Source organism: Nilaparvata lugens, chromosome 10 (genome assembly GCF_014356525.2).
Source record: "Nilaparvata lugens isolate BPH chromosome 10, ASM1435652v1, whole genome shotgun sequence".
Lineage (NCBI taxonomy): Eukaryota > Metazoa > Arthropoda > Insecta > Hemiptera > Delphacidae > Nilaparvata > Nilaparvata lugens.
Window position 1 is genome coordinate 40,884,341 of NC_052513.1, and position 26,480 is coordinate 40,910,820.

Here is a 26,480-nt window from a genome sequence, read left to right on the forward strand (position 1 = left end):
ACCATTCAGAGGCGAGTGGGAGTTGCTTCCACCAATCACAAGTCTGATACACAGTGGTTGATACGCAACACTTGAGCTGGCTCTGTATCATTGAATTCTTCAGTGAGAAAGTAGAAATAGTAAAAGAAAAGGAAGGAAAAGAGAAAGTGTGTATGCGTCTTTTTAACGGATATTATCGGGATTATTTATAATTTTGGTACTGAGGTGATATTTAATAGTAGTAATGTACTGTATTTGATGATTCAATGGTTTAGAAGCAGATTAATTTTATGATGAACAGTACAGTTGCATTTTGAGAGGGATAATTTTTGCATGCGAGTAATTTTGATCAAATATAATCGTTTGAAACAGAATAATCGTTCCAAGTCACGAGTAATTTCAAATTACTCAAAACTCATTAACAACCAATTTGACAATGCTTTTTGTAGTCTACTATGGAAAATTACCAGCAAGGCAATGGAATCATTGTTAAGCCACACCAGCAAAAATGTATCGGCGATTTAACAATTCATCAGCTATGTGTGAAGTGAAGCTGAAAACGTGTAAACAGACAAGGATGGATGATTAATCTTTGCCATTGTAATGTGTGTTATCACTGATCATCCTTTCTATATCACTCTCTCTCTCTCTCACACACACACACCACACACACACTCTCTGCCGAATTCTCACTCTATTCCTCACTCTCACACACTCCCTCTCACACTCACCCTCTCTCTCTCACACACATACACACTCTCTCTCTCTCACTCACTCTCTTTCTCTCTTGGTCGTGTTTTGATGGGAAAAACATCTCTAGGGATTATTTTTGTGATTTAGAACATACCACAAAAAATGGTTTGCTTGCCACAGAATAGATTTTACGTATCCAGATAGTAAACTCTTATGATATCGTAAACTCGGTATGATATCTTTGACTTATACTATCCATCATTTCTTTATCTTATATTTATTATAATTTGGTGTTTCATTGTGTAAAATGGGGTAAGTCATAATTTTTTTTGTGTCAATTGAGGTAAGTCAAGTATTTCAATTATTTCAATGATTTAATTAATTATGTTAATTACTTTCAAAAGTGCATTAACCAAGTATTAGAAGTAGTCATCAACTTTGAACAAAAAATAAAAACATGGTAAATCATAAAGTTTTTTTCAATTTCCCAAAAACTGGAAAAACTGACTTCTCACCTTTTACATGCCGACCCACGATTTAATAATCTATATTATATCAAATTTAATTTTTATTATATTATATTATCACAGTTCCTTTTCGAGGTTGTTTACAGATGGTGACGAAGTAAGATATGCTAATACCTACCACAGAATTTTGAAAATAGTCTCAATATTTATATATTTATTTATACATTGTTAGATACAATATCATTCTGAACTATAAATGATTGGAAAAGGAACAACAGGCTCAAAGCCCAAAACTGTTCCTTTCCCAAATTTAGATAGAAATTGTACAAAAATAGGTTGTTTACAACGTGATAGGAAAGTATAATGAATAATCAAAGTATAGGATGAGGATTTAATCAGAGTATAGCATAAGAAAGTATAAGGATTTATTCAAATCAAGTCATTCTATTGCAGAAGGCTTTTGAGATTGTCAAGACTATTACAATATAGTCAAAATTCAGCAACATTCAAAACATTTAGAGTATGAGTTATGATATATGGTATTATTTTTCAAATTTATTTCCATTGTGCTACTATCAACATAGATAAGATAATGTGTGAATCAGCTAACGTTGTATTTCACAAGAGAGCAAAATACTGTAATCGAATGAAATCTGACAATTTTTGAGTACAAACTCTCCTACTCAGTTCATCATCCACGACTGGGTGGTTCTATTAAGTATTATTGAACAAGCGTAGCAAGTTCTTACTGATGACTAGAGCCTCGAGTCGTTGTCCGTTTGTTTGTTCGACGATTACTTACGATTTGTTTCATCAATCAATTTGTCAAATTGTCGACACATATTCTTTAAACAATTATACAGATCGAGTTTGTTAACCAGCGATCAATAATCCAAAATGAGTTCAGTTTTAGTTCTCATATTGAGATGCAAATTCGTGATTTTGGTTTGAGAAATAAATCACTGAATTTAAACCGAATTATGAACAGAAGGAAGTTCAGCAGTCTAACTAAACACTCTGACGGATTCAGAGCTCTTCTCGCAATATGATTGGTCGCCCCACTAATGCCCAATCATAATGGCCACGCCTCCAGCCAATCACAAGCGAGCATTTAGTGAAGATTTTGTTGGTTACTTTCAAATTTCTCTTGTAGATGGCAGCAACTACAGGCTTATATTTTTATTTGTTTGAATGGATTTTAAAGGTTTATAGTAAGCTATTGTCTAGCATGTTCAACAAACAGAGATTTCGTTCGACGTTATTTGATTTATTTGTATTGGCTTATAATCTTTTTTATTGGATTTGATTCTAAAGCTTTGATAATCAGTTATATGAATCTATCTGTGAAGTAGATTATCAATCGCATGCAATGACTCATGCAATTAATAACACAAAATAACATAGTATTTCCTTTCAATCTTTCTCAGCTTTCAATTCGAGCTGACTCTTGTTGGGCAATGTTACCCTCATCTGTTCCAATTTCAATTGGACTAATTTCGTGCGATTGAGTATTGTTTCGACCACTAACCAAGTGTCTATTCTTTGTGTTTTCGTTGATAATTCGTTTAGTTAGAGTACACGTCTCATAGATTTGCCTCCGTGACTTTAAACAGCATATAGGCAAGGTATGGTTAGCGGGGTAATATTCACGGCTTTGCAAAAACATCAGGCTTCAGAGCCCCCAGATGGAGGAAACTCCCTACACACAGAAATTCTCCATGAACGAGAGAGTTGCAACGTATCACCAACAATGAAAAACTCATGTTGAACGAATGTCAGCTGATAGGCGTTGTGTTAAACGAATGTAACTCCAAAACGCTTCTTGTGTATCTTTTCAGATGCAACACGTTGCTTTTGATAAGATACAAAAGAGCATCTGTTGCATCCAAAGATACATTTACAAAAAAGTTTGGTAGGATTCGGAGAATCGACAATTTGTTTTGTTGAAACACCGCCGATTTATGTATAGAGTACTAGCCGTCAGGCTCGCTTCGCTCGCCATATCCGTCTAGCCAGGGGGCTCCGCCCCCTGGACCCCCGACTGGATCGTCCAAGAATGAGATCAGCAGGCTCGCTTCGCTCGCCTGCATTTTTCATTTGAGCATTTTTATCATATGTGAGGACGATCCAGTCGGGGATCCAGACTAAACGTCTGGCTAAACGGATATGGCGAGCGAAGCGAGCCTGACTGCTAGTTATATAATATTCCCAGGATTGAAGTAGCAGTGCCCAATCAATTTTTTCGCGATAAATGCATTTAAATCTTCAACTTGGTGCCAACCTAACAAAGTCAACTCAACTTAATGCCAACCTGACAAAATTATTAATTAGTTGCCAGTTAACAACTGTTTCGAAGAGGTACTCTATCTAGATTATAGTTCTATAGTAACATATGATATGGAAATTTCATTTATAATTAAGAGATTGGGAGAAGAAGAATATACATGCTAAAAGACGAACTTTAAACCTTAGTGCGCCTCTAAAGGGACAACTGAACATACCTACCAAATTTGAACGTTTTTGGTCCGGTAGATTTTAAGTTATGCGAGTGAGTGTATATATATATATATAGATGAGGTATATTGCTTTTTCATATCATATACAGTTCAATAATTATTCTCTTAGTCTATATTATGTAAATTCATCTATAATTTTGCTGTATTGTAAGCTATTGTATATAAGAGTATAAGCCAGTATATTGTAATCTACATAAATAAAGTACTCAATCAATCAATCAATCTTCTCAAATAGATGTCGAATATCTCCATTCTCAAATAATATCATATCTCTCTCTCTCATACAAACACACACACACACACACACTCACTCTCTCTCACTCCTGCTATGGTGCTATCTTCGTTGGATATTCGGACCGCGCACGAGTCAGCAATGTATTAAAGCCGGCTAAAGTTGGCTTATAAATCGGTTGAAGACAAATAGTAGCTCCCTTTTGGAATAGGGTGTAGTACAGCTACTAATACAAATACAAATACAACAAATATAGTGCTCTATTGACTATTCCATATGCGTTCAAGTTATTTATTGGGGCACTCGATATTGTGGAGGCACGCTTTGTATTCAATGTGTTGTAATGTGAAAGCTAGGAATTCGATCATTGGGGTTGGTTATTGACATTATTCCAATGACCACTCTATATTATTCCATTAACGAATAATATCGGGGACCGAGCTTTGCTCTGGAGTACAAAAGCATGAAAAATTTATTACGAAAGAAGAAATTATAATAACATTCATACAGAAATGTTCTATCTAATCACAGTGAATTGAGATTAATTTCCAAAGGAATGCAAAAATTCCCCTCACAAAGGCCCAGTTGCACAAAAGCCGGTTAAATTTTAATCCTGATTAACTTCACGTGAACCAAATCAGAGAAGACCATTTGAAAAAGATGGATCTACTGGAATTAATCAGGATTGAAAATAACCCGGCTTTTTTCCAACCGGCACTAAGTACCTGATTGAATGGTTACAAAAGTTCAACAGCTGAGTCATAATTTTGACACAGTCATACACACATGAACTCGCTCACTCACTTCCATCATCAACAGACGATGAAATAATTATTATCATCTGTTTTTCCAAGGATGGATAATAATTATCCTTCTAATGTCCTTCAGCGAGCTTTTCCAGGGATGAGACCTAGTGCAATCTAATCTTTATATTATAAATCTACAATGTTCTGAATTTCGTAAGAATCGTTAGAGCCGTTTTCGAGATCCGGTGCAATACAAATATATAAACATCTAAACATCTAAACATATAAACAGAAATTGCTCGTTTAATAGTATAGGATTTACAAAATTTATATATTTACACCTGGAATAGTTGAAATTCTATTTTCATGTTCAGTTGATAGTTTGTATAAGTCAGATTTGGTATCCGGATATATTCACAGGATCTGTGAAATCAAACAAATATGCCGTGAATAAATTCCAAAGAATGAATTGAATAAATAGCCAAACATAGGTTGCACAAAAGCCGGTTGAATTCCAACTGTGATTAATTTCACCAATCAGAGAAGGCTTTTTTGAAAATACGTCATCTCTGATTGGTTCTTATGGGATAAATCACGATTAAAACTCAGCCAGCTTTTGTGCAACCGGCACATAATCTATTATCAAATCAACTTGGAACTTCTAAAAAAAACTCTCTTCCAGCAGAGCACGAAAGAGTCTTGGCTGAAAATAGAAAAATTCAAATTTCCTAATTTTCGAGAGCAGATAGCAGAAGCAATGAATGAGACGGAAATAGAACAGTCATTTGAAAGAGGGAGAGCGGTTGTATGTTTTTACGCTAGTGTAGACCTGGCCTAGGTCAATAAACGACTTGGCAGATTGTCACGAGTCATCAACACTTTATGGAGCATACACAAGCATCTCAAAAAAGTCGTAGTATTTCTCTTTCAAAATACTGTAGTTGTTGAACACATAGCTTGATATTTATCTAATCTTCAACTGAGAAAATGAAAACCACGTTTTCTGTAAGGGCTTGAATTCATTTCAAACCCATCTGCAGAATTTGAGTTGGGCTATATTCATTTTGTTACAGCTAATGTGAAGTCTAATCATTCAAGATATTCTCATTTGTGATTTAATCCTGTTTTGGAGCCCTGTCTTGGACAAAAAGGTCTTGACAGTCCTGTGAATGACAGTCTTGTAATAATTGTCAAAAAATTCTACTCTCACAAAACACACCAGTACTTACATGTTTTGTAATAGTGTCGGTCCCGGCTGAAGTATGACAGTCGTAAGGCCCATTGACACGGCTTAAATTATACGCCTTAATGTATATTCAGGCGGTGGAACCTTCCCACAAGGGACTCCCCACCAACAAAAGCCACACGAATTTACTTTTTTGTAATATTCGGTCGAATTTGAATAAAAAAAATAACAAAAAAAAAATTAAATAGAGATTTCATTTGAATTTCGAGGCTCTCGCACACTTCAACAAATAATTTAGATAAACATAGAGAAATGTTATATTCATCAGATCAAGTATTGGTAAGAAAAATGTGGAAGATATCGAAGCATTGTTGTATTGTTGTAGAAAGCTTGAAAAAGATTTTTAAAAACTTGTAAATGGCATAATTGGCTGGAACTAGGATAACATCTGACGAACGTTATATGTTCTATCTTGTGAGCAACATGCTCACAATAATTAAGACCATTATGCACCCAGAGTTAGTAAACAGTTATTGTTAAAATTCAAGATAATCTAAACCACAATTACTTTTTTTGATATGGTCACATTCATTATAATGTGTTGAGGTGCGTACTGATATACGCGCATGAGCAATTCACTTTTAATCAGCTGACTATATCTGTATTTTTACAGAAACGGTAAGATACAGATATAAAAAGCTTGGCATCAGCTGATCAAAAGTGAATTGCTCATGTTCGCGGCGCGTAAATCTGTACGCGCCTTTACATTCCAGGTTTAAACGAACAGCTAACATTTCTCCGTTGAAACTGAGCTGGTGCATAATATAATGAGCCACAAGGTAATCAGGTGAATCTTGACCTCATCTGAGAATTGAAGTTTAAGGCACAACTCACACTTACGCGACTCAAGTCGAGAAGAGACACGACTCTAGTCGTGAGCATATGTTTTCAAATAATGACAGTCGCGGAGACTAGAGTCGACTGGTCTGAGGGTCACCATTTGGAAACACATGCTCTCGACTAGAGTCGAGTCTCTTCTCGACCTGAGTCGCGTAAGTGTGAGTTGAGCCTAATTCAATTCTGAACTAGCCGTGTGTAAAAGCAAGTTCGCAAACACAGATGACTTTCTTTCAAAAACAAGATAATCATTCAACTTCTAAAAATAAGGTTAATAACCTATAATATTTTGCCATAATTTGTAAGCTACATGAGAAAGAGCTAGAAATAGTATTGGGAAATACAAAACACTGATAATTGTTCAACAGAAATGCAATAAATTACAGGAGATCGGTAAACACGTGAGTAAACTAATTTTGTGACAAAAATGCAAGAGTAAATTGCTTTTCAAATCATCTCTAGGCTAATTACGTAAGCTTATAAGTGTGTTTCATTTACAAACGTTGTTGTTGTTGCTAACAACCAAGTTTAAAGTTTATTTTTGTCGAGAAAATTACATAAATGCGGGGTCAGTGTAACCTTAAACAGGTCTCACTTTACTCATTATTTAGTGCATGTTTTTTCAGAAAAATAAAAGACTTCATTTAGAATTTGAGAAAGAGATTATTACAGCGAGTAATATTATCATTACGAAATTACATCAGGGCCTATAATACAGGCATGCGTTTAACACATAAAAATTTAATAAAAATATTATTTTGATTTTTGTTTAATATTATAATTGTTTACAAACAGGGCAAGCTGCAAGCTACATAGTTGTTGGGTAAAGATCAGCTTGATCTCCTCAATGTAGAAAGAAAAATGATACCGTAGACGTTAACGTGAAAACTCTTAAGAAATCTATGAGAAATACTGTATTCGTTTATGAGTGTAATGTGTTAGACCAATGGTCGCCAAACTGATGAGCCTGTGAGCTAGAATAGCATTTATAAATCTTCTAGTGAGCTACCAACGAATATTAGAATGAAGAAAGTATCTTTTATTAAAATGTACTTATCTCATAGAAAAAAGTATAACAAAAATTGAAATGTACATTTCAATGAGAGCAGTCGAACTCTTTTTGGTCATCAAGTATTGTCTTGATGTTTGGAGTATACGTTGTAGCCGCCATTCTGATGCAGTTGTCCAAATGTTCAGTCAGTCTGTTCCTATATCGATTTTTCATGAATTTCATACTTGAAAAAGATGCTTCACACAAGTAAGTAGAGCTAAACATAGCTTTCAACATCAATGCAACTTGAAAAATATTTGGATATTTTTCTTTGGGGCTTTGAGGCCAAATATTTCCAGTTTTAGAAAGTGATCTGAGAGACAGATCATTTTCAACATCCAAAAATTCCATTTCAACTGAAGCCTGATCTCCACCAATATGTTCTACAAAACAAGCTTCAAAATCTTCTGCATAGATCTCTACATAAGAGAGTTGATAAATTGTACCATAATTTGATATGCTTTTAAAATCTTAAAATCGTTGATCAAACTGTTGTCTCATAGTCTTACTTCTTACAAGTCTGAAAGAATCGTAACTTATTCTTGGTTATTGCTGCGGTGCTGTGGAGGATTTTCTCGTCATTGATTTTTTCAAACTGGGAAAGTGTTTATATTCAAACTGGACGACATTCTTCTGCACGAGCATTTCTGTGAGCTACCAAAAACTACCCCACGAGCTACCGGTAGCTCGCGATCGACTGTTTGGCGACCACTGTGTTAGACTGTAGTAATTACACTGTAGGCCTACCAGAGAAAACTTCCATGACAATAGATTATTTTTCCTGTGACTGTAGGCTACATGTTCTGTGTTAAGTCTTTATGATGGATCAACTTGATTTTATGTAAAACCTTGCAGTACTGTACATTATAAGAGCAATTCTATAATCCATGGTTTGTACAGACATTACATAATGTAGAATTCTATCACTCTCAGATACAATCCTTGGTTGTCTGTGATTCAATCTTCTCAAATTAAAAAAAATCTATGAATTCAGGGCTACTTTTTTTATTTATAAAATATAATTATATTCTATTCTATATTGTGTTCTTAATCTATTATTTTATTCATTTCAAAGGGTACTATAATTCTATTTTATAAATAAAAAAATAAAATTTCAATTTTGAGAATAGTTATCATCTGGTCATTCATGGTTGTTAGTACTGTCTATGCTTGGATAGTCTCATCCTATCCCTGCCCGAAATAAAGGGGAAAAGTTTTCTACCGTTGTCTACTTTCACCAACTTGAAAACAGAGAAAAGGATAGTTTGTGAAGTTTTTATCTTTCTAATGGTCGAATAGTGACTCCAATAACAATCTCAGAGGAGAGACGCCGGCAACAATGATAAGGGAAAAACATCTCTAGGGATTATTTTTGTGATTTAGAACATACACTCCACAAAAAATGGTTGCTTGCCACAGAATAGATTTTACGTATCCAGATAGTAAACTCTTATGATATCGTAAACTCGGTATGATATCTTTGACTTATACTATCCATCATTTCTTTATCTTATATTTATTATAATTTGGTGTTTCATTGTGTAAAATGGGGTAAGTCATAATTTTTTTTGTGTCAATTGAGGTAAGTCAAGTATTTCAATTATTTCAATGATTTAATTAATTATGTTAATTACTTTCAAAAGTGCATTAACCAAGTATTAGAAGTAGTCATCAACTTTGAACAAAAAATAAAAACATGGTAATCATAAAGTTTTTTTCAATTCCCAAAAACTGGAAAAACTGACTTCTCACCTTTTACATGCCGACCCACGATTTAATAATCTATATTATATCAAATTTAATTTTTATTATATTATATTATCACAGTTCCTTTTCGAGGTTGTTTACAGATGGTGACGAAGTAAGATATGCTAATACCTACCACAGAATTTTGAAAATAGTCTCAATATTTATATATTTATTTATACATTGATAGATACAATATCATTCTGAACTATAAATGATTGGAAAAGGAACAACAGGCTCAAAGTCCAAAACTGTTCCTTTCCCAATTTAGATAGAAATTGTACAAAAATAGTTGTTTACAACGTGATAGGAAAGTATAATGAATAATCAAAGTATAGGATGAGGATTTAATCAGAGTATAGCATAAGAAAGTATAAGGATTTATTCAAATCAAGTCATTCTATTGCAGAAGGCTTTGAGATTGTCAAGACTATTACAATATAGTCAAAATTCAGCAACATTCAAAACATTTAGAGTATGAGTTATGATATATGGTATTATTTTTCAAATTTATTTCCATTGTGCTACTATCAACATAGATAAGATAATGTGTGAATCAGCTAACGTTGTATTTCACAAGAGAGCAAAATACTGTAATCGAATGAAATCTGACAATTTTTGAGTACAAACTCTCCTACTCAGTTCATCATCCACGACTGGGTGGTTCTATTAAGTATTATTGAACAAGCGTAGCAAGTTCTTACTGATGACTAGAGCCTCGAGTCGTTGTCCGTTTGTTTGTTCGACGATTACTTACGATTTGTTTCATCAATCATTGTCAAATTGTCGACACATATTCTTTAAACAATTATACAGATCGAGTTTGTTAACCAGCGATCAATAATCCAAAATGAGTTCAGTTTAGTTCTTTTAGTTTATTTTTTAGTTTTTTCATATTGAGATGCAAATTCGTGATTTTGGTTTGAGAAGTAAATCACTGAATTTAAACCGAATTATGAACAGAAGGAAGTTCAGCAGTCTAACTAAACACTCTGACGGATTCAGAGCTCTTCTCGCAATATGATTGGTCGCCCCACTAATGCCCAATCATAATGGCCACGCCTCCAGCCAATCACAACCTACCAAATTTGAACGTTTTGGTCCGGTAGATTTTTAGTTATGCAAGTGAGTGAGTGAGTGAGTGAGTGAGTGAGTGAGTGCCATTTCGCTTTTATATATATAGATAACAGAACACAGTTCCCTAAAATGATTATGTTTATATTTCACAGCTGGCTATACGTCATCTTATGAATTTCGGGGATGCGATATTTTGATTTTTCACAGACGCACTCTTGCTCACTCACTTTTTTATTATCCACAGACGACGAAAGTCTCAGCTGTTTTTCCAAGGATGAATTATCCTTTCAATGTCGTTCGGCGAGTTTTCCCAAGAATGAGAAGCTAGAGACCTAGTGCAATCGAATCTCTATATCATAAACCTACTATGTTTCAAATTTCATGAAAATCGTTAGAGCCGTTTTCGAGATCCGTTAAACATAAATAACCAGATATATAAATACAGAAATTGCTCGCTTAATATAATAGTATTTTCCAAAAAAAGGTTATGTTTACAACGTGATAGGAAAGTATAATGAATAATCAAAGTATAGGATGAGGTTTTAATCAGAGTAGAATATAGCATAAGAAATGTATAAGGATTTATTCAAATCAAATCATTCTATTCCAGAAGCCTTTTGAGATTGCCAAGAGTATTACAATATAGTCAAAATTCACCAACATTCAAAACATTTAGAGTATGGGTTATAATATCCATGGTATTATTTCTCAAATTTATTTTCATTATGCTACTATCAACATGATTAGTTCTGTGAATCATCTAACGTTACATTTCACAAGATAGCAAAATACTGTAACCGAACGATATCTAACTATCTTTGAGTACAAACTCTCCTACTCAGTTCATCGTCCATGACTGGGTGGTACTAAATTTACTATTGAACGAACGTGGCGAGTTCTTACTGATGAGTAGAGCCTCGAGTCATTGTCCGTTTGTAGGTTTGTTTGTTTGTTCGACGATTACCTTTGATTAGTTTCATCAATCAATTTAGAATATTGTCAACTTGACATATTGTAAATATTGTCATATTCTTTGAACAATTATACAGATCAAGTTAAGCACCGATCAATAATTCAAAATAAGTTCAGTTTAGTTTTCTTATAGAGATGCAAATTCGTGATTTTGGTTTGAGAAATAAATCACTGAATTTAAACCGAATTCTGAACAGAAGAAAGTTCAGCAGTCTAACTAAACACTCTGACGGATTCAGAACTCTTCTCGCAATATGATTGGTCGCCCCACTAATGCCCAATCATAATGGCCACGCCTCCGGCCAATCACAAGCCAGCAATTCAGTAATATATTTTGTCGGTTACTTTCGAATTTCTCTTGTAGATGGCAGCAGCTATAGGCTTGAGTTTTTGTTTGTTGGAATAGATTTCTAAAGTTAGATAGTGAGCTATTGTCTAGCATATGCTATTTGATTTATTCGTATTGGCTTATAATCTTGTTTATTGGATTTAATTCTAAAGCTTTAATGGTTAGCTATATTATCCTGTAGACGATTCAGTGTTACAGCGAAGTAGATTATTAATTGCATGCAATTAATAACACAAAATAACATAGTATTTCCTTTGAATCTTTCTCAGCTCTCAATTCGATCTGACTCTTGTTGGGCAATGATGCACTCATCTGTTCCAATTTCAATCGGACTAATCTCGTGCGGTTGACTATAGTTTCGGGCACTTACCAAGTGTCTATTCTTTGTGTTTTCGTTGATAATTCGTTTAGTTAAAGTACACGTCTCATAGATTTGCCTCCGTGACTTTAAACAGCATATTGGCAAGGTATGGTTAGCGGGGTAATATTCACGGCTTTGCAAAAACATCAGGCTTCAGAGCCCCCAGATGGAGGAAGCTCCCCACACACAGAGATTCTTCATGAATGAGAGAGTTGCAACCTATCACCAACAATGAAATAACATGTTGAACGAATGACAGCTGATAGGCGTTGTGTTAAACGAATGTAACTCTAAAACGCTTCTTGTGTATCTTTTCGGATGCAACACGTTGCTTTTGATAAGATACAAAAGAGCATCTGTTGCTTTGGAAGGATACATTTACAAAAAAGTTTGGTAGGATTGTTGTCTAGTGGCCCTACGCCTATACGCAAAACTACAGGACCCGGATTATATCTTTGTAGATACATTTATTCAATGTTTTCTGTTACAGATAACGAGGCACCCCAATGATCTCGAACAACGAGGTGCGAGCTGTGTTAGCGTCGGTGGTAGGAACCTCGTTCCTGCGAGGCTACATGCGGGGAGTCATGTGTGATCCCCGTCTCGCCCTCTTCCAGTGGATAACCGGAGTGCAGCCAACAAACATGGGGCTCATGAAGTTCATAATGTCGGAGGATGTGCAGTCAGTATGGATGTCGGTGATAGCTGTTGACTCCCTGTCCAACATGGGGGGTGCTCTTATATTCCCCTCGCTCGCCAAGAAGTTTGGAAGAAGGGGTGCCATGCTGGTTGGGTCCTATACTATCATATTTGCGTCTCTGCTCTGTGGGTATTCACTGCTGTTCAATTCGAAACTCATGTTTTACTTTGGTAAGTAAACTATTAATAAATCTATCCATCGAGCCAATAATAATAATGCAAATTTTTCACTTGTGTGCTTTATAAAGTGATGAATCACACCAGTTCACAATGCTTCTATTCACACTGAATAATATGATCATTTTGATAGCCTTCTGTCTTTTCATTGAAAGGGAAGACAACAATAATCTAAAGTTTGTGCTTGTGTGCGAATACCAGGTTATGATGCTTATGATTCATTGGCACTGAATCACCTGATGTGATTATTCAGTTCAGTCTAATGACAAGCAAGGATTTTAGGTGGCTACTATGAATCGGTCTTGCAGATCTAGGTCCAGTCTCGCACGAGATTGTATGCTTAAAAATAGTTTCTTAGTCTAGGAACCGAATATTGTCGCCTAGGGTGCAAACAAAGTGGAGAGGCAAAGGTAACAACAGACTTTAAAGTGTTGAATATGAAGGTGCATACACACTTACACACTGCGCGACACACAAACAGAACGCGAGCAGTACGCAAGATGATCGCAGGTCGCACGATCCCTGTTCGCACGCAACGAATTGTTCAAGCTTCCGTCGACAACAATGGAGCACGTGGCAAGCCCACGCTCTCATCTCGATCACCTTACTTATAATTCACAAACTATAGATCACGAATACAAGATAGTGTTACTTGTTCGAGTAACACGCGTTTTCGCGCCGTGCGTAAGTAGTGTGTATGCAGCTTGAGACAAGCATGTGAGTACACATTATGTTCGACACACTTGTTTTGCTGCTAGTGGTCACCCTTACTAATGTGTTAGGAAATAATAAATAGCTTTTCCTCTTTTTCTCCCATCCTTTTCTTCATCCACGCCTTTGTTTCTCTTCTTCTTCTACTGTCTTGTGTTCTTTCTTTTCCAGCCTTTTCATCCTTTCTCTATTGTATTATTCTTCTTTCCACTCCAGTATATTTCTTCTTCTCCTGTCTTCTTTGTAATCGTCTTACCTTTTTTCTTCTTTTATCCTTTTCTTCCCCTCCTCTGGTCGTCTTCTTCTCATTCTTCTGTCTTCTTTATTATCTCATGCCATCTCGTTCTTTATCCCCTTAACATTCTTTTCCTTCTTCTCCTTCTCCTGACATTTTCATATCCTCCACCTGCTTCAACCTTCTTTTTTCATGTTTTCCTTCATCTTCTTTCCCTGTTATCACCTTCGCCTTCTTCTCCTTCTACTTCCACTTCTTCAACTTCTTCTCCATCTGTCTTCTTGTTCCTATGTCTTCTTCTCTTCCTTATTATCCTGTCTTATTCTTCTCCTCCTGTATCCGTAATATCATTCTTCTTCTACTTCAGATTTCTATTTTACTCACAGCTATTATAGTTTTGAATGACTGAATTATTAATAATTGTGTTTCCTGTTTTGCTTCTCCAATCAGGTCTCTTCATCTTCGGCTTCAACAACGGTATGTTCAGCGGCCTAGCCCCCGCCTACCTGTTGGAGATCTCCAGGCGTGATAGACGGGGCGTGGTCACGTGCACCTACGAGCTGGCTCACTCCATTGGCTTCGTCGTGGCTCACGTGATTAGCGTGAAGATAGCCGATCATGACCGCTCAGCGTGGCCATTCGCCATTTCGCTGGTGATATTCGCGTGGATCATCAGTGTCTATCTGCTGCCCACCTGCCCAAGGTCACCGCGCATGCTCTACTCCATCAAGCTGAGGACGTTTGAGGCTAAGAAGGCACTCGAGTAAGTATAGAAGTAGACCTATACCAGAGTTTAATCATAGAAAAATAATATCATCAGAATAGGAGCTAGCATGTCTTATTGGTTTAATTTACTCCCAAATGAGACTGAACGTTGGAGTGAGATGGATAAAATCAGAACGAGACGCCATAGTGATAGGAACAAATGCAGTTGCCAAGTTGGCGCCCAGGTGCATTTGATGCAGAGCAGAGAGGGAACTACTTGTGCGTATTACGAGGTGTTGACATAATACCCACTAGATATTAATTTATTCATTTATTCATAGACAATAGATACAATGCAGGTAAAAACAACAGGCATTTGCCCAAAACTGCTTCAAACCTTAATTTGGAATACACAGTCTAGAGGTTATGTAAATTATAACTTCATTCACACACTATTTTGAGTCCAAAAAATGTATGTACTACAATAACTTTGAATTTATCAGATTAATTAATTCCAAAATACAAATCCAAACAGAAATATTTATTTCTTCACAATCACAAAAAATATTGAAAATTTCACTTAAATCCACAAATTATACTCATGTTAAAATTCACATTAAAATTAACGTGAATATTCCAGAGATACAGAACTCTGTTCTAAATCATGAAAGGTAACATTGGATTCATACACTTCTGGAGACATTATTATGTTTCTCATGGTGCATACAGACTTATACGCCACAAACACGCGCATATCATTTTTCATCAGCTGATGCTATTCTTATTATATATTTACTTGTACAGTGGGAAACAGATATAATTAATAATATTATAAGCATGGCATCAGTTAATCCTATTATATTTAGCGAGCGATTTCTGTATTTTTATATCTGTTATTTATATTTATAATTTATGTTCAACGGATCTCGAAAACGGCTCTAACGATTTTCACGGAATTTGTAGCATAGTAGGTTTATGATATAAAAATTCGATTTCACTAGGTCTCATCCTTGAGAAAACTCGCTGAACGACATTAAAAGGATAATTCATCTTTGGCTGAAACAGCTGTGGATAGTAAAAAAGTGAGTGAGCGAGTGAGTATGTGAAAAATCTAAATATCTCATCCCCGAAATTCATAAGATGTCATATAGCCAGCTGTGAAATATAAACACGATTATTTTAGAGAATTGTGTTCTGTTTATCAATAAATAAAAATAACGAGCGAAGCTCGGTGCCCCGATATTAAAAAGTGAAATGCGCGTGTTAATGGTGCATAGGTCTGTACGCACCTTCAAATGTTGAGTTTGTTTCTATTTGTTTCATGTTCCAGAATTTGTTTTCCAGCTCTATGCTCCTTTTTCCTTCTAACCCTAGCCTCATGAAATTCATTAATTTCTACACTTCAGAATAGCATAGTCAGCCGAAACCGGATCTACCTTGAAAGAAAGAAAAGGGTACTAGTTATTTTAAGAAGAAACTATCTGTATTAAAATCGTATCCCTATGAAAATTAATTTAGAATTAATAGTTTGATAAAAAGACAAATATCATAATTATGAAATACAAGTACAAATATTCTTCAAGGATTAAAAAAATAGTAATATAGTTGAGGAAATGCAACAGAATAGATAGAAGTTTTATCCAAAATTAACAGAATTTTATTTATTTTATTTGAATTAATAATATTTAATAAAATAAATTTATTCAGATGAAATAAAGATAATCTTTTATGTCTGAATCAGCTGAGTCAAATGCAAAAAGATAGACGAAAGAATTGTCAATTATCTGTGAATCCAAACCAAGTAACCTACAATTTTCACTATCAAACTAACCACTTTTCCTATTTTCTTAGATGGCTGCGAAACTCAGACTGCATCAACGACGAACTCCAAGAACTGCACGACGAATACGTCTGCAACCGCGTCCTCTTCAAGAACTTCACGTGGAAGGACGTGTTCGTCGTGAAAATCTTCAGGAAGTGTATGTTCGTTTCGATCCTTGTGACCTTCAGCCGTCAGCTGTGTGGCATGGACCTGATCGACACCACGCCTCACTTCATCCTCACCACAAACGGCTACAATTTCAACGAAATGCCCGAAATCATCCTAGGAATGCAACTGTCAAAAGTCGCCATGAACATAGTTGCCATGTGTTTAGTCGAGGGAAAACTGGGGAGAAGAAACCTGATCCTTATCAGCATCATTGGTTGTGCCATGGCATTCTTCGCGTACCTCATCGAACGGTTAAGTAATCATTCCTACGGGTTCCTCGCCCTTCTACCTCAATACTGCCTATGTATGTCTTACGGTCTCGGTTTAGGCCCGGTGACCCGTTTTGTGCCCTTTGAACTTTTTCCAGTTTTCGCATCCCTGAGGGCTTCGTCCTTCGCGCTAGCCATGGGGGAACTGCTCAGGTTGCCGGCGTTCCTGGGGTTTTTCTGGATGTTTGGGAGTGTGACTGGTTGGATCAGTTTCAATTTTCTCACTTTGAATCTGGTGTTTTATTTTCTGTTGAAAACTAACCTGCCTGAGACTAAGAATAAGTCGTTTTTTGACGTTTATAAGAGTATGTGATTGTAGGTGATCAAATATCAAGGGATCACCGAATCACGAAGAAGAAATAAAAATGTTCTTGTTTGAATAACAATTGGAATTTATAGTACGATTGAAAGCCTGAGACTAGAAACAAGTCATTTTTGACGTTTATAAGAGTATGTGATTATGATATCAAGAACAAGAATATAGTTGTTGATAGAACAATATTAGGATTGATTGAATAATTAGTAGAGGACTGAGAATTCTTGTTCTTATTCAAGAACAAGAATTGTTTTTCGTATCACATTATGTGATCATTGGATCAAGAACAAGACTATTGGTGTTGATAGAGCAATTAGAATTAATTGAACAATTAGAACAATAAGAATTGTTGTTCTTATTCATGAACAAGAATTGATTGTCGTAACACATTTGTGATCATGGAATCAAAAAGAAGAATTTCTCTTTACTGAAAATCTAAAACAGTCAGATTGGAATGATACTATGAAGAGATCACAGATTTGTAGGGAGTTGAAATCATGTTTTGAACCGGTTTTTGGCTTTTAACTATCCAACTATGTTTTTGGTCATGATTGAACAGAATTCTGGACAGAACATTATTTTTCAGGCAGGTACTTATCTTTTGCAACTACTTCAATAATGTTCACTACAACAACGATTTCTTGAAGTTTGTATAGTGGTTAGTTAGTTTATTACAGTAACGTGGAGAAAGCTTGTACTTCAAATAAATGAAGAAAATTTATAATCATTCATATCTTCATAATTTGAGTAACTAGTCTACGCATATCAACTTTTAGATGATTTATCATAAATCATGGGCAACTTGTTATGTATTATCATAGAGAAAAGATAGCATAAGAAGATTTCCCATTGTATAGGATGTTTATGTTCCAAATTTCACTGTCAACTCAAGCCGATAGTCCTAGTAAATAAATAAATAAATAAATTTTTATTGTCATTAAGCAACATTGGCAATAGACAAAGTCAAAACTATACTAACATTATGCAAGTCAGAAGGTTATAAGTTAATGTAATTGAAAGTATATACGATATACATATATAAACACATAAACATAACTACATCTAAAGTAAGCCCAGAAGAATTCAAATATTCATCACTATACAAACAACAGTACAAACAAGGCCCTGTCAAAATGTTAAAACAAGAAAGAAAAGCTTTAAGCAATTAAGGAATCAAACATCAATAATCATAACTCTTGTATAGAATACATTGGTGTTTTTACTAACCAGTTGAAAAGTTTCATTTTAAATCTATCTGTAGACTCATTTATTAAGCTTAGAGGTAACTTATTGTACAGTTTCAGACCAATAATATTGTAGCTATTCATTGACTTTGAAAGCCTTTGGAATGGTATATTCAGTCTATTCTTATTTCTTGTTGCATAAGAATGTATGGTATGTCTTGGAATTTTCTCTACCTTTGTTTTTACATGTATTAGAGCAGTGTATATATAAAGATTTATGATTGTCAACATTCTCAACTTAATAAATAAAGGTCTACAATGCTCAGTACTATTACGCACATCTGCTAATATCCTGATGGCTTTTTTCTGAAGTAAAAGTACACTGCTAACATGGCTACAATTACCCCAAAACAACACGCCATATAAAAGAATACTTTGAAAAAATGCAAAATAGGCTGACCTTACATAGCTATCAGGTACATAATTTTTTAATTGCTTCAACAAATAAATAACCCTAGACAATTTACTATTTACATACTCAATATGTGGCTTCCATATTAATTTTTCGTCAATATATACCTTGACATAATAATAGAAACTTGACATTATTCTTTTTGACATAGTAGTTCTTTTTCGTGAAGCTATGTGACGCTGGTAGTCTCTCATACTGTGCCGTTCTTACTCTCTCACCCCAACAGAACAGTAATCATGGACAGTAGTCGACAGTAATCGGCTTGAGTTGACAAGAAATCAGATTGAAATTTGAAACATAAACTATCTATACCATGGTTTCTTCTTATGCTATATTCTCTCTATTGTATTATTATTTTATTCATTCATTCATTTATGGAGAAATGAGTAACCATATTTGTCTCCATCACTACTTAATCAAACTTTTACAAATTCTTTGACACGGAAATAGAAAATTATATTATAGAAAATAAAAAAGTTTGTAGTTGTAGGGCTATGACCTAAACCACGTGTATTCACTCCCCTCTTGAAAAAGTTCTGCAGTTAATCTTACTTGGTGATTTATATTGAACGTTGACAGTGTATCCCATTTGATGAAGAAGGAAATACATGTTGACAGACAAGACAAGCCGGATTCTGATAAACACAACAAGAGATTGATCGATCGACCCAATTTGGTCATGGGAAGGGAAGGTGGACAGCTGATCAAGGGTTTGGTATTCTGAACGTTGGTCCACGTGGAAAAATTCTATTTCAGAATTTCCGCTATGTTTTTTAGAGACCTTTCTCTTTTTTGTAATTTAATCAATACAAGCATTCTACTAAGAGTAGATTATAGATTATGGGTAAGACGGCCGGATAAGTCGATTTCACAATAATTACTGAGTTGAAAACCAACTATTGAAGATGATCCAGATTATACTAGTAGTTCTGTGAACAGTAGACCTCACGCAGTTTTTTCTCATCCATAAGTATCTGGCATGCAATTCTCCACTTGAATAATCCACTTGTCAGCTGATTGATTATCAATAATTCTATAGTCTGATTAATCTTATCTTCTGAGTAGATCATATATTATACTAGCCGTCAGGCTCGCTTCGCTCGCCATATACTTCTAGCCAGGGGGCTCCGCCCCCTGGACCCCCGACTGGATCGTCCAAGAATGAGATCAGCAGGCTCGCTTCGCTCGCCTGCATTTTTCATTTGAGCGTTTTTATCATATGTTAGGACAATCTAGGCGGGGGGCCAGACTAAACGTCTGGCTAAACGGATATGGCGAGCGAAGCGAGCCTGACGGCTAGTAATATAATATTCCCAGGATTGAAGTAGCAGTGCCTAATCAATTTTTCCGCGATAAATGCATTTGAATCTTCAACTTGATGCCAACCTAACAAAGTCAACTCAACTTAATGCCAACCTGACAAAATTATTAATTTAGTTGCCAGTTAAGAACTGTTTCGAAGAGGTACTCTATCTAGATTATAGTTCTATAGTAACATATGATATGGAAATTTCAATTATAATCAAGAGATTGGGAGAAGAAGAATATACATGCTAAAAGACAAACTTTAAACCCTTAAAAACAACCCTTAGAGTTAAAATATTGCCAAAAGATTTCTTAGTGCGCCTCTAAAGGGCCAACTGAACATACCTACCAAAATTTGAACGCTTTTGGTCCGGTAGATTTTTAGTTATGCGAGTGAGTGAGTGAGTCAGTCAGTCAGTCAGTCAGTGAGTGAGTGCCATTTCGCTTTTATATATTATATAGATTTAATCGATACAAGAATTTCACTAAGAGTACATGGGTAAGACGCCGGATAAGTCGATTTCACAATAATTACTGAGTTGAAAACCAACTTTTGAAGATGATCCAGATTATACTAGTAGTTCTGTGAACAGTAGACCTCACGCAGTTTTGTCATCCACAAGTATCTGGTGTCACCTGTTCACCGGCTTCTCCAGACATCTGTGTAATGCATGCAATGAATAATCCACTTGTCAGCTGATTGATTATGGATAATTCTATAGTCTGATTATTCCTATCTTCAGAGTAGATTATATATAGTGATATCGGAGTGTGGAGGAAATTCCTTTTACTTTAATATTATCCTTGAAATGCAAAATTTCATAAAGCCTTGTGTATACATTGACGCGCAGTTAAAAAAGGAATATTCCTGCCAAATCTCATAGAATTCTATCAACGCGTTTGGCCGTAAATGCGTTAAATACATACAGACAGACGAAAGAGAACCCGAGAACATAGACCTCACTGCGTTCGGTCAATAATTATTGATCCAGATTCGAGATCAACTCAAAGATCGAGGTTTCAAAGTATTAAGCTCAATCAACTGAACTTACAATATAAAACAGTATCCGCTACTAGAGATAATAATTATAGTTCAACAGAGAAATCTATTACTATTTTAGTAGAGTATACAAAAACATTGAATCATCTTCCATCTACCGGACAGATACAACACCACGTCCGACTATGTTCAACAACAAATCTTCCACCAATCACAAGCGACTAGCTTCGTTCTAGCACACGCCCTTCAATCCCATTGGTCGATGACAAATCACCAACGTCTTATTCTCCATTATGTGGGAGCGAGTTGGAATTTCCATCCAACCAAAAGTGACAAGACTGTATTCATGTAAATAGTAAATTCGGTTCAAGTAAGTACGTAAAATGCTCTCTCCAACCAGTACCTATATCACTATGAATATAAAATAAAATTAATCTGCAATCTTCATTTTTGTTAGAACAGCCACTTTAGGCTAGGCGCACACCAGTTAGACAAGACATGATCAGACACGTTTAGTCACAATACTTCACATAGCTGTTCATGACGCAACTCACACTGATTAGTCATTGCAATTAGACATGTCTTCATAAGCAACAATGTGAAGTATTGTGACTAAACGTGGCTAGTCTTGTCTTAACTAACCGGTGTAGGCCTACGACCAGCATTTAGAGATAAACAGCTTGCTTGAATGGAACAGTGATAGTTCACATAGCTATTCATGACGCAACTCACACTGATTAGTAATTGCAATTAGACATGTCTTCATAAGCAAATATGGCAAGTATTGTGACTAAACATGACTAGTCTTGTCTTGACTAACCAGTGTAGGCCTACGACCAGCCTTTAGAGAGAAACAGCTTGATTGAATGGGACAGTAACAGAAAACTATCAGATATTTTGTGAGAATAGTAGATGATATTCAAGTCATTTGATTAAAAATTTTCAAGTAAAACATCAACAAAATTTATCTCAAACACGGAATGCAGTGATCCAACAATTAACTATTTGGTGAGAGTTATCTTGATCATTTAAACTCAGACTAAAACAAGATGAACTCTCTTCCAACTGCATTACATACTCATAATTACTGTATCATAATCTAACTGCATTAATTACTCATATTCACAATATCATATTATTCACTATATCATATCCACTAAATCATATTCACTATATCATATTTACTATATCATATTCACTATATCATATTCACTATATCATAATCATGTATCATAATCGCAAACATTACAACTCATAATCAACTGAACTTAAAATGATCAACAACTGCAACTATTATTGCTCTCAACAAAATTATGTAACCCATGTTTTTGTGCGATTATTCAATTTTCAAGCTGTCAAAAATTCAGGTCAAAGCTCTAAAATCGATTCTCAACAAAAAGCTACTTGAACAATGCTATCATTTTTCAAATGCGATGATAAAATGTTGTGTTTTTTCGACAGAAAACCCGACGTACAGTGTATGAGAAAAACAATAAATTCAGGTCACTCATGCAAATAGCTAGCCATTTTTTATCTGTTGTTCTACAATATTTAGTAAATATTCATCGTTTGAAATTCTCTGTGGACTCTAATTTGAATTTCAACAATCCTGTCCAATCCTGGTCATTCTCTTAATGAGAATCATTCATTTCCTCGTATTGATTGATCACATGGAGTGATCCGTGGTCTGGTGGATAGAGTGCTTGCGTAGCAGCATAGAGATCCCGGGTTCAAACCCTCTCAATACCAAAAGTTTTTTAACCAGATCACTCCCGTGTTATCGGATGGGCACGTTAAACTGTCGGTCCCGGCTGAAGTATGACAGTCGTAAGGCCCATTAACGGCTTAAATTATATATTCAGGCGGTGGGACCTTCCGGCAAGGGACTCCCCACCAACAAAAGCCATACGAATTTACTATTTACTTTTATTTCCTCATAAGATGATTACAATATTACAATCTCGATAATGAAACATTATTGTAGTAAACGCATCATCCATGTACCATGAAATTCTCTGATACGATTTCTCTTGGATGATAAGGGGAGAAACATAAAGTATGATTCTTCCATACTATTTTATTGACTGACTTTTACATCTTAGAGGAATCAAGCCTTTTTCAGATCAAGAAATGAAAGAATGGATTGAACTCTTTCTAAACTAGTAGTTCTGTGAACAGTAGACCTCACGCAGTATTTTCATCCATAAGTACCTGATTGAAACTATAGACCTTATGGAAATACAACAATAGACTGGCTTTTCCACACATCTGTGTAATCACTTGTCAGCTGATTTATGATGAATAATTCTATAGTCTGATTTTTACTCTAATATTGGCGTATGGAGAAGCTTCATTTTTCCTTTTATATTATCCTTGAAATGCAAGATTTCCAAAAAATCTTGTATATACGTCGACGCGCAATTAAAAAAGGAACATATCTGTCAAATTTAATGAAAATCTATTACCGCGTTTCGCCGTAAATGCGCCACATAGAAAAACATTTAAACAATGCCGAATCCGTCGATTTGAATCTTAGACCTCACTTCGCTCGGTCAATTAGAAGGACAGAAAGCTTCAATACTCAACGTTTTGAGTTTTCCATAGAAGAACAAGTACAACATCAACATCAGTAGGCTAGTATGTTTTTCGGTTCGTGTTTAAAAATTTCTCTAATAAGTGAATGTTCTCTATTTTCAAAATAGCTGAGTGTTATAAATTATTATTATTCTGGTACTTGTAGCATATACATTCAAAAGAATGGTTTGTATAAATATTTTTGGACCGAAAATTTTGGAGAAATCTAGAAGACATAACCTCATTTTGGACTTTCAATGTTACCTAAATCTGGGAGAGAAATAGTACTTAAGGTATTTTAGTTTTTCTCTCCCGATCTGTGCTTCATTGTAAAAAATAAATAAAGAATAAAGATTAACTAATAAGACTAAACAGAGAGTAATTACTAACAAAGATTAACAACTAAACTTTGTAAAAAAACTTTAGAAAAATACTCGTAAAAGGATCCATTTGATGAGAGAAATGTAGTATTAAACTCAAGTAAGCAAATTAATAAAAACCTTGTAGTGCCATTTATTATTAAAAACTTTAAAATATTTCAAAGACTAGTTTCGACCCTTAGGTCATTTTCAAGTTAAAATGTAAGTAATCAAGTAAGAAAGTTTGAGAAAAGAGAGAAACCTGTGCCAAAAAGTCAAGTCAAAGCTTACAATTAAAGATTGACCTGCACAGAGTAAACACAGAAACTTTGTTTCCAGAACTGTAAAAGAAGTTACAATTCAATTAACAGAGCTTACTCCGAGTTGAGTATTTTCAAACTTGGTTGTTGTAGGCGTTTAATTGCTGAGAACCTGAGAGGAAATTGGGAGCTTGAATCCTGGAAGTTTAGACCAGCTTGAAAAAATGTTTAGTTCGAAAATATCTTGTTCTCAAAGTACTGTAACAAGATAACTATTCTAAGAGATAACAAAAATAATATCTCATTCTATCATGGAATAAGCGCTAGACCATATTAAGCGTTTTTCAATAGCTTTCAGACGGCGTTTTTAGCGTCAGCAGGGCAGAAAGCTCTCCGATTGGCTGATTGGGTTGGCGCCTGAAAAAACGCCTTATATGATGTGGTCCATATACTGACGTATGCTTTCTTCATGTATCACATGAATTGAACAGAATTTAATTAAAAACCGCTCAAATAATATATTCATACTAACTTTGAAGCCTTTTGTGATACCAAAGTACTCGCGGTACTCTGCAAGAATAATGAATGAATATCCATGAAATTTACAATATTGGAATCTGTTAAATAATTGGCAGAAGTACAGAAGGGAACTTAGCCAAGTTCTAGACTTTTCAACTCTAGGATTTTGAATAGTAAGTTTATCTTATACTAGATGTTATATTGCTCGATAAATAATCGTCCAAAATGAAAAATTATCTTTTAAGTATGGAGAGGGATGCAGGTTTCACTCAAGCTTTCAACTAGAAGATGACAGAGCCATAAAGTCACGCCTCGCACCTTTGAAGAATATACTGAAACAATCAAACGATACAGTTACTCAAGAATATGAAATACTATTCAGTTCTAATTAATTATTTCAAGTACCTAGTAACAAATTCATCATTATCATCATCATCGTCATTCAAGGATTAGGCTCTGTTGGCCTGTTCCGGCATCCATTTCTTCATCGGTCGTCCGACGCCTCTTCTCCCATCGGGTTTGTAGTGCCAAGCTTGAATTGGAAGTCTATTTGCTGGCATACGAAGTAGATGGCTGGACCAGTCTTCCCTACTTTTCTTCAATATTTGCAATAAAGACTCTACAGTCAGTTCGGTTCTCATTACTTCGTTTCTTATGTAATCCAACTTAGTGTATACGAAGTAGATGGCTGGACCAGTCTTCCCTACTTTTCTTCAATATTTGCAATAAAGACTCTACAGTCAGTTCGGTTCTCATTACTTCGTTTCTTATGTAATCCAACTTAGTGTAACCTTTGACTGCTCGAAGGAACCTCATTTCGGCTGCTTGGATACGTGACTCAGTTTTTTAGTAACAAATTATTTCAAGTAATTTCACTATTTCAATTAATATGAGGTATAAATATTTCCTATTATTATTTATTCTATTATTAAATATTGATAATTGTAGCAAATATTTATATCCATCCATAGAAGCAATGGATGCTTCTCTAGGTATTTATCATCATAGTCAACGTTTTTCTAAAACAAAGTTGATATTTCAAAAATGTAGCCTGCATCAAGATGTGTTGTTGAATTTGAGTCAAGAGGTCAAGAAGACTTTTTATAATGGTCACATGCTTTTCGACACGTGACTTCTCAGAAACTAAATAAATACCGTATTCAGTTGGTGGAGACATGAAGGGTTGTTGGGGTGGGCGAATGTTGATGCAGCTTACGTTCATGAATTAGTCAAATTAGATTCTGTTGAAACCTAAACGTATGTTCCACGAATCAAGTTCTCTTTTTACATTCCTCCGCCTCCTTTTAATATCCCATAATCCTCTTCCGCCTTTCCTTCTTCTACTTCATATTCTTATCGTTATCTTCTTTCTCCCTCTCATCACCTCTCATATTCCACCATGCTCTACCTCTTTCTTCTTCTACTTCTTGTTC

The 26,480-nt window shown here is 35.2% G+C and overlaps 1 protein-coding gene across 1 annotated transcript; it reads left to right on the forward strand.

Annotated features, from left to right (window-relative positions):
- The first annotated feature begins 6,890 nt into the window (after positions 1–6,890).
- LOC111056955 (solute carrier family 2, facilitated glucose transporter member 1) lies at positions 6,891–18,101 on the forward strand. Its single transcript, XM_039436869.1, has 4 exons — positions 6,891–7,117; positions 12,763–13,142; positions 14,545–14,857; positions 16,651–18,101. Exons 2-4 carry the CDS (start codon positions 12,779–12,781, stop codon positions 17,369–17,371), a joined length of 1,398 nt encoding a protein of 465 aa, XP_039292803.1. The 5' UTR covers positions 6,891–7,117; positions 12,763–12,778; the 3' UTR covers positions 17,372–18,101.
- The last annotated feature ends 8,379 nt before the right edge of the window (positions 18,102–26,480 follow it).

Coding starts and splice junctions, on each gene's coding strand:
- LOC111056955 (XM_039436869.1), top strand. CDS start 12,779: ATGATCTCGAACAACGAGGTGCGAGCTGTGTTAGCGTCGGTGGTAGGA. Junction 13,143..14,544: donor GAAACTCATGTTTTACTTTG/GTAAGTAAACTA, acceptor TTCTCCAATCAG/GTCTCTTCATCTTCGGCTTC. Junction 14,858..16,650: donor GAGGCTAAGAAGGCACTCGA/GTAAGTATAGAA, acceptor CTATTTTCTTAG/ATGGCTGCGAAACTCAGACT.